Consider the following 9,864-nt stretch of genomic DNA (forward strand, 5'->3'; position numbering starts at 1 on the left):
TGGTTCCACTCCCCACATAAGAATGCAGGACATGGTGAGGCCAAAAAGGAACACCCACGGAGCCGTAGCTAGGAGAGTCACACCACTATAGTCTCACTGGTGGCCGAACAAGACACACGAAGCAGGATCCACAGAATCCACAGTCAGCCAACCAGCCAACCTACCAACACAGTCATGGCAGTTACATCAGCAGCCAATTGGCCAACCAGCTGCAGCCAATGGCCACCCACCACAGCTGATGGCTGTAAGAGACTTAACAGTAAGGCCTGCCGCTTCACGGTTAAGATAGGGTTAACAGTAAGGCCTGCCGCTTCACGGTTACTATATTGTTAACAGCCCTGGCGGCACTAGGCTCAAGGACCATTACTCTAAAATCAGAGTAAGATTAACAGCCTTGAGTTTAAAACATCCTAATGGCCTAATTGTTAGTTCCAAGATGTGGGCATAGAGACCAGGTGTTTTATCTCCTGATATAGAAGCTTTTTGAAGCGTATCTATTGTAAACTCTTTGAAGCACAGCAATCTGCACTCCCTAAGACTTTAGAAATCTCAGAATGTCTTAGTTATGTGAGAATTGAAGTCTATACTGAACTCCCTAAGACTTTAGTCATTACTAAGCTCCTAGAACTGCTATAAAAACCCTTAGCTTAGTAGGCTAGGGGTCCTTTGTTAAAACCCGCTGCGTCGGGCAGAGACCGGGACCCCAGCTAGCTGGAAATAAACCTCGCTGTGTGACTTGCATTGTCGTGTGTGTCTCTGTCTTTCTGAGGGGCGAAAGATTCCCGGACTTAACATTTGGGGGCTCGTCCGGGATCCCCCCCCCCTTCAGAGAAACAGACAACTCCCGATACCGAGGTTTACAGAGGGAACCGCGGTAAGAGGTTTGGCCACCTCTGACCGGAGGAAGTCTGAAACAGGGCTCCCCGGTCTGAATCAGGGAGGGCTGAAACAGGTCCTCGGCCAGAGGCTGAAACAGGTGTCTGCTTGGTCTGGTCTGTGTTTGGTCTGTTTTTTTTGAGAATTCTCATGGGAAGGAAGGAGCGGGTTACGACCCTGAAGGCTCCAACTCTGGAAGTCGTGGGAGACGTCCCCGACGAAAAGGCACAACGTTCGGACGGGCCGGGGTAAGGATCCTGAGTATGGTGTGATTGAAACGGCGCCTGTGGATGTAGTGTGGTTGACCGGCCGGTGGGTGTTGAAAAGTCCTGTGCGAAGTTGTGTATTTTCTGGCATTGTGTTTTCGGTCCTTTCTTTTGTCTTTTCCTGGTTTCTCTTTATAACCATTATGGGACAGGCTCAAGTAACACCTAAGACTCTGTTCCTGAACCATTTTCCTGACATCCGCGCCAAAGCTCGTGATTATGGCGTGGAAGTGAAAAAAGGTAAGTTTAACACCTTCTGCTCTGCAGAGTGGCCTACTTTTAATGTGGGCTGGCCCCCCCCAGGGGACTTTTTCTCTAGACATCATTAAGAAGGTCCGAGAGATTGTTAATCGGCGCCACCCGGACCAATATCCCTATATTCTGGTATGGCAAGCCTTAGTGGAGAGTCCTCCCTCCTGGCTTAAACCCTTTGTCCCCGATAAGCCGGAAGATCCCCCCAAGGTCCTGACTGTTTCAGAACCCTCCTGCCAGCCGGCGGGGCCCACGGCTAGCCCGAAACCCCCAGAGAAGCCGGCCCAAAAACCCATCCTACAGGAAGGGTCAAACATCTATCCCTCCTTGATAGACCTAGATTTTGAAGAAACCCCCCCCCCCTTACACGCCTGTGGTGCTGCCCCAGCCTGAGGCCGCCGCCGCTTCTGAGCTTCCTTAGTCAACGGCTCCCTCTACACCGGCTCCCCCGGCCCCAGCCCAAGGACCGGCGAGGGGATTGAGGTCTCGTAGACACCGGGAAGAAACTCCAGAGGAGGAGCCGTCCTCCTCCACCTCCGCGGGGGCGCCAATTCTCCCCGTGCGAGCCCTAGGAGGGACTGGCCCAGGTGGGGAGCGTGCATACCAGTATTGGCCCTTTTCAAGCAGTGATATGTACAACTGGAAAGCCCAAAACCCTTCTTTTTCTGAGGACCCGAAAGGTTTAACTGACCTGTTTGAGTCTGTCATGCACACACACAGTCCCACTTGGGATGATTGCCAGCAGCTTCTTAAGACTTTATTCACCACCGAAGAGCGCGAGCGGATCCTCACCGAGGCCAGAAAGAATGTCCCCGGCGACAATGGACGGCCAACCGATAAGCCCTAGACCCAGTTGCCCCCTGCACCAAACTGGTTTTCTGAGACAAGGGCTCTGTATGCTTGTTCAAAACTGAACTCTACCGAACCTGATCGATGAGCGCTTTCCCCTGAACAGACCGGATTGGGATTTTGCTGAGGCAGAAGGTAGGGAGCGTCTCCGGGTTTACCGCCAGACTCTTATGGCAGGTCTCCCAGCGGCAGCACGCCGCCCCACCAATCTGGCCAAGGTAAAAGCTATAATGCAAGGGGAAAATGAAAACCCGGCCGTGTTTCTGGAGCGCCTCTATGATGCTTATAGGCAGTACACCCCATTGGATCCCCTAGCAGAGGAGAACCAGTCGGCTGTAATTATGTCCTTTATAAACCAGGCCGCCCCAGATATAAGAAAAAAATTATATAAACAGGAGGGACTAGGAGAGATGTCTATTCGGGATTTAATGAAAGTAGCAGAAAGAGTCTTCAACACTCGAGAGATTCCCGAAGAAAGAAAAGATAGAATTAGGAAAGAAAATCAGGAATTGCAGGAATGAATCAGGAAGGAGGACAGAGAACATCAGAGTAGGGAGAATAGGAGGCAGCAGAGGGAGATGGCCAAGATCTTGTTGGCAGGCGTACAAGGTACTGTCAGGGAAAGACCAAATCTGGCCGGGCCGGCCTGACCATGGAGGCCGCGTCCCCAACTGGATAGGAGACAATGTGCCTACTGTAGAGAGTATGGACATTGGAAGAGGAAATGCCCCAAGCGCCAGGGCCAAACCAGACAAGACGCACGAGTTCTGCTGGCAGGGATGGACAGTGATTAGAGGGGACGGGACTCGGATCCCCTCCCCGAGTCTTGGGTAACTGCATATGTGGAGGGGAAGCCAGTAGGATTCATGGTAGATACAGGAGCTCAGTACTCAGTTTTGAACAAGCATACAGAGCCCTTGTCTCAGAAAACCAGTTTGGTGCAGGGGGCAACTGGGTCTAGGGCTTATCGGTGGACCAGTAAGTGCCAAGTGGACTTAGGCCGCCACCAAGTTACCCACTCCTTCCTGGTTATCCCTGAATGCCCAGCCCCCTTATTGGGGCGCAATCTCCTGACTAAGGTCAAAGCCCAAATCCATTTTGAGCCGGATGGCATCAAGGTATTAGATGGCCAAGGACAGCCCCTCCATATTTTGACCCCATCTCTTGCGGATGAACATCGCCTGTTTGCCCTGCAAGACAAACCCTACAACCTTCCCCCTTCTGGATGGCCCCAGCGAGATGGACTATTGGGTTAAAATGTACCCTCAGGCATGGGCAGAAATAGTGGGTGTAGGTCGAGCGGTCCGCCAAGCACCAGTAGTAGTTGAACTTAAAGCCTTGGCTCAGCCTGTCCGGATCCGCCAGTACCCCATGTCCTCTGAAGCGCGAAAAGGGATTGCCCCACACATTAACCATCTCCTGGAAGCTGGAATACTAAAACCTTGCCATTCTGCTTGGAACACCCCACTCCTCCCCATTAAGAAGCCGGGAGGGAACGATTATAGGCCAGTCCAGGACTTGAGGGAAGTGAATAAGAGGGTTGAAGACATCCACCCCACAGTCCCTAACCCATATACCTTACTAAGTCATTTACCCCCTTCACATATTTGGTATTCTACCTTAGACCTAAAGGATGCATTTTTTAGCATAGCCCTGGCACCTAGCAGCCAACACATTTTTGCCTTCGAATGGCATGATGCCAATTCGGGAACCCCCGGGCAGCTGACCTGGACTAGACTACCGCAAGGCTTCAAGAACTCTCCAATTCTGTTTAATGAAGCCCTAAATCAGGATTTGGACTCGTTTCGCCAGAGCCATACTTCAGTTACGCTCCTGCAGTATGTAGATGATTTTCTCCTGGCGGCCCCATCTGAAGCCGAATGCCGGCAGGCCACTGGAGACCTCCTCCAAGAGCTGGGGCAGCTAGGCTATCAGGCCAGTGCAAAGAAGGCCCAAATATGCAAGCAAACAGTCATCTATCTGGGATATAAGCTGCAAGAAGGAACTAGGTGGCTGACAGAGGCCATTAAAGAAACTATTCTTAGACTTCCAGTCCCGACCTCAGCCCGAGAGGTCCGTGAGTTTCTAGGGACGACAGGCTACTGCCGGCTGTGGATTCTGGGGTATGCTGAAATAGCGAAGCCTCTGTATGATGCAACCAAGGACAAGGTCCCTTGGGCCTGGGGGGCAGACCAACAGAAGGCATATGAGACACTCAAGGTCGCCCTCTTAAGAGCCCCAGCCCTAGCATTGCCAGACCCCCTGAAGCCCTTCACTCTTTTCGTTGATGAGAGAAAGGGAATAGCGAAAGGGGTACTGATGCAGCGCCTGGGGCCTTGGAACCGTCCGATTGCCTATTTATCTAAGAAGTTAGATCCAGTTGCAGCAGGTTGGCCCCCATGCTTAAGGATTATCGCGGCGGTAGCCCTAATGGTGAAGGATGCAGATAAACTCACTTTCGGGCAGCATCTGAAGGTGGTGACCCCCCATGCCATAGAGGGGGTCCTGAAATGTCCCCCTGGTAAGTGGATGACCAATGCCCGCCTAACCCATTACCAAGGACTCTTGCTAGACGCACCCCGGATTGTCTTCGCTGACCCCACCGCTCTGAATCCAGCCACCCTGCTGCCGACCCCGGATCTGGAGGCTCCTCTGCATGATTGCCAAGAGATCATGGCAGAAATCACCCAAGTGCGCCCCGACCTCCAGGACGCCGCTTTACCTAACAGTGAGTTGATATGGTACACTGATGGAAGCAGCTTCACTATAGATGGTGTGCGGAGGGCGGGCACAGCGGTGGTAGACCAAGGTAGGAACATCATTTGGAGTGCCTCGCTTTCCCCGGGGACCTCAGCCCAGAAGGCCGAACTGATTTCCCTGGCGGAAGCGCTGGAACGGGCCAAAGGGAGGCGAGTGACTGTCTACACCGATAGCCGCTGCGCGTTTGGCACTATTCATGTGCATGGCGCCATCTACCGGGAGAGGGGCTTTGTTACAGCAGAAGGAAAAGTTTTGCGCAATCTTCCTGAGATACAGAGACTGCTGATGGCCGTGCAAATGCCCCGGGCAGTTGCAGTCGTCCACGTCCCCGGGCACCAGACTGCACGGACTCCAGAAGCTGAAGGAAACAGGCGAGCAGATGAAGCTGCCAAGATGGCGGCAATGGCTACACCAGCATCAGCTTTAGCCCTCAACCTGCCCACACCCGAGCTCCCGCGCCTGCCACCGCGACCTGACTACACTCCGAAAGACCTGCACTGGATCCAGAGCCACCAATGTCCGGAGTCTGATCAGCAGGGGTGGCATCGGGATACAGAAGGAAGATTGATACTGCCGGCACACCTAGGACTGTTTCTTCTTTCCAACCTGCACCAAGCCACCCGCTTGGGGAAAAGGAAATTGCTGTCAATTCTCGAGTCCGCCGGCCTCCGGTTTCCCCGACAAGCAGCTCAAATCCAAGAGATCGTAGATCGGGTGCATTGGGTGCCAGGCTATGAAACCCAGTAGAAAAGGACCCCAACATACAGGTACTAGGGTACGGGGAAGGGTGCCGGGACGGAGTTGGGAAGTGGATTTCACTGAGGTAAAGCCGGGGAAGTTTGGGTATAAGTACTTACTAGTAATGGTTGATACATTTTCAGGCTGGGTGGAAGCCTTCCCCACGAAATGGGAAACTTCCCAAGTTGTTGCTAAAATGTTATTAGAAGAAATTTTTCCCAGATATGGGGTCCCCGAAGTTTTAAGCTCCGATAACGGCCCAGCTTTCATCAGTAAAGTCCTACAAGGGCTAGCCCGAGCTATGGGGACCAATTGGAAGTTACATTGTGAATATAATCCCCAGAGCTCAGGGCAAGTAGAGAGAATGAATCGGACTTTAAAGGAGACCTTATCCAAACTGGCCATTGAGACTGGCGGGGACTGGGTGACCCTCTTACCTTATGCCATTTTCCGGGTCCGGAACTCACCATATGTACATGGTCTGACACCTTTCGAAATTCTATACGGGGCAGCACCACCCCCCATTATTTCCCGGACTCTCTCGGATCTGGACCCCAATGTGGCCCCAAGTTATCTGGCCAGCTTAAAAGCCCTGCAAGGGGTCCAGCATGAGATATGGCCGCTAGTGCATTCCTTGTATGAAGATAAAAACGCACCAAACCCGGAACATGGCATCGTTCCGGGAGATTGGGTATGGGTAAAGAAACACAGGTCCCGAACTCTGGAGGAAAGATGGAAAGGTCCTTATGTGGTTATTCTGGTTACCCCAACTGCTTTGAAGGTTGACGGCATCGGGCCTTGGGTCCATCACTCTCACGTGCGCCAAGCCAACCAGCTGGAGCAGAGACAAGCTGAGGAATGGACTGCGCGGCAGCACCCTGATAACCCTCTGAAGCTGCAACTCTTCAGGCCTCAAAGAAGCGTCAAGCCCCCTGTATCCGCCGACGATGGAGCAGTTGCTAGTCCTACTTCTACTCAACATCTGGGAGAAAAGCCATGCGGGGATCAACCCACACCAACCCCATAAGCTGACCTGGACCCTAACGGACGGACAGACCCAAACGACCCTTAATAGCACTACCCATACTGCCCCAGTCAATACTTGGTGGCCAGACTTGTTTTTTGACCTGCGTGACATTTTTGGCCTTAAACGTGGACGGCAGTATGACTACTCAGTCAGGTCCAAGCGGGCCTTAATTGACACCTCTCAAGGACATAGTGCACAAGGGTTTTGGGCTTGTCTGGGGAACCTCAGAAACAATTGGAGAACCTGTGGCGGCCCAGACCACTACTATTGTGGTAGCTGGAGTTGTGTCACCGCCTATGATGGGCCTCAACAGTGGGACGTTGGGAATAAAGATCTTGTCAAATTCTCCTTTAGGGACCCCCACAACCAGGTACCCCAGGTACGTATCCAATTTAACCAAGACGCGGCACAGAAAGAGCGTGGTTGGTTGTCAGGATTAACTTGGGGGTTCCAATTAGATATAGGTCGGTTGGCATGGATGGGCCCCCACCCCGGCGGTCTTCTGACTATTCGACTGTCAGTCGAAACAACTAGCATTCAGGTAGGTCCAAATAAAGTACTGGCCCCTCTTATCCCTACCAAGACCCCGGGAATATCCAGGGATAAAGACACCACAAGAAAAGTCGAAGGAACCCAGCCCAAGACCCCTGTAACTCCTTCGACCCCTGTTACACAGGCTACTGAAGACTCATTACGGAAACTAATGCGCACTGTATATGAGGCCCTTAATGCCACCAGTCCTAACCTCACAACTTCCTGTTGGCTGTGCTATGACGTTAAGCCCCCGTTCTATGAGGCAATTGGGCTTAATGCCACTTATACCGCCTCTAACAGTAAGAACCCCTCTCAGTGTTCATGGGGGGATCGTAAAATTGGCTTAACCTTGCAACTAGTAAGTGGCAATGGAACCTGTCTAGGGAAGGTGCCCCGGGCTAAGCTAGGTCTATGTGCCTCCATAGACCACACCCCTAGTTGGAAAAGGGACATCAAATGGTTCATCCCCAATACAAATGGATGGTGGATATGTTCAAAGACTGGCCTCACCCCGTGCCTATCTACCTCGGTCTTCAATGCCTCCAATGAATTCTGTGTCCTGGTAGCTGTATTGCCCGTGTTCTCTATCACCCTGAGGAGAGTATGTATTTACATTGGGATAGTGACACAAGTGTGAGAAGTAAAAGAGAGCCCATCGCTGCCCTAACCATTGCCACTCTGTTCAGTTTAGGAATAGCCAGAGCCGGGACCGGCATAGCTTCCCTAGCTACTCAACAATCAGGAATGACCTCCCTGAGAGCGGCCATAGATGAGGATATAGAAAGACTAGAAACCTCTATTAGTCAATTAGAAAAGTCGCTCACCTCCCTATCCGAAGTAGTACTCCAAAATAGAAGAGGACTTGATTTGTTGTTCCTCCAACAAGGTGGATTGTGTGTTGCGCTGGGGGAAGAATGCTGTTTTTATGCTGACCAGACTGGGGTAGTAAAAGAATCTATGGCAAAAGTTAGAGAAGGGCTAGCCAAGAGAAAACGTGAAAGAGAAGCTCAAGAAAAATGGTTTGAAACTTGGTTTAATAGATCCCCCTGGTTCACCACTTTAGTATCAACCTTAGTAGGCCCAATTATTTTACTTGTGCTTATTTTAACCTTTGGCCCTTGCATATTAAACAAGCTTATTAATTTTGTAAAAGATCGTGTTAATACTGTCCAGCTCATGGTCCTCAGACAACAATATGAAAGAGTGCCCATCCCTGGAGAACTCAGCTGGCCCATAAATGAGCAAGATTCCTCATTATGAACAACAAACAGGGGGGAATGTAAGAGACTGTTAACAGTAAGGCCTGCCGCTTCACGGTTAAGATAGGGTTAACAGCCCTGGCTAACAGCCCTGGCGGCACTAGGCTCAAGGACCATTACTCTAAAATCAGAGTAAGATTAACAGCCTTGAGTTTAAAACATCCTAATGGCCTAATTGTTAGTTCCAAGATGTGGACATAGAGACCAGGTGTTTTATCTCCTGATATAGAAGCTTTTTGAAGCGTATCTATTGTAAACTCTTTGAAGCATAGCAATCTGCACTCCCTAAGACTTTAGAAATCGCAGAATGTCTTAGTTATGTGAGAATTGAAGTCTATACTGAACTCCCTAAGACTTTAGTCATTACTAAGCTCCTAGAACTGCTATAAAAACCCTTAGCTTTGTAGGCTAGGGGTCCTTTGTTAAAACCCGCTGCGTCGGGCAGAGACGGGGCCCCAGCTAGCTGGAAATAAACCTCGCTGTGTGACTTGCATTGTCGTGTGTGTCTCTGTCTTTCTGAGGGGCGAAAGATTCTCGGACTTAACAATGGCCATCCAATCACAGTCGATGGTCATTCACTACCAGAGCCAGCCCCCCTCCACGTGAGGCCGAGAGCCTAGAAACTGCTCTCTGGGACTCTGTCCCCACAAACATAGATGGCAGATGGATATATTTTGTATAATTAACAATTATGCAACATCTGTTTACTTTGTTTCTACCTGCTTCCTTAGATTATAATCAGAAATTTGGGCAGCGATTTTACAAATTGAAGATACAAATTAGAATGAAGTTTGAGAAGCAATACCTAGAAACAAACCTACCCAGCGACAAGGTATTTGGCCCTCAAGAACGCAGCTACAAAGAAAGTGCGGAAGCATCAACTAGCACATCACAAGAGGTACTCAGGAGAAGCAGCAGAAGCCCCAGCGGACCATTAGTGTAAGTTGTGTGAGTTAGGAACGTGCCAAGGCAAGCAAGCTTTGCCGATGTCACAGTCCCATGGAAGCACTGATGTGTTCCAATATTATTCAGTAATTGATGTTCATGGTAAAATTCTTAAAACACACACACATGACTAAAACCAGAAATCAGTATATTTTTTTTACAACCCTTGTTTAAGAGTTAAAAGATAAATTGTTAAAAGATAAATTGAGGCATATTAATTTTAAGAGTTTATTTGAGCAAAACTCAATTCCAACTGGGCAACACCAACCAGGGAAGTGGCTAAGAATGCTTCACCATTAGGATCTCTGGGAGAGACTTTTCTGGAGACAGGTGGATGCAAAGCAAGGAAATTATTGAT

The 9,864-nt window shown here is 50.3% G+C and overlaps 1 protein-coding gene across 1 annotated transcript; it reads left to right on the forward strand.

The window, feature by feature from the left end:
* Positions 1-2,473: 2,473 nt before the first annotated feature.
* Positions 2,474-6,243, forward strand: LOC141571787 (uncharacterized). Its single transcript, XM_074333936.1, is given in 2 exon segments — positions 2,474-3,433; positions 3,435-6,243. Coding segments are annotated over 2 exon segments (3,276 nt in total). The 3' UTR covers positions 5,751-6,243.
* Positions 6,244-9,864: the final 3,621 nt, after the last annotated feature.

This window comes from Rhinolophus sinicus, linkage group LG05 (genome assembly GCF_036562045.2).
Source record: "Rhinolophus sinicus isolate RSC01 linkage group LG05, ASM3656204v1, whole genome shotgun sequence".
NCBI lineage: Eukaryota > Metazoa > Chordata > Mammalia > Chiroptera > Rhinolophidae > Rhinolophus > Rhinolophus sinicus.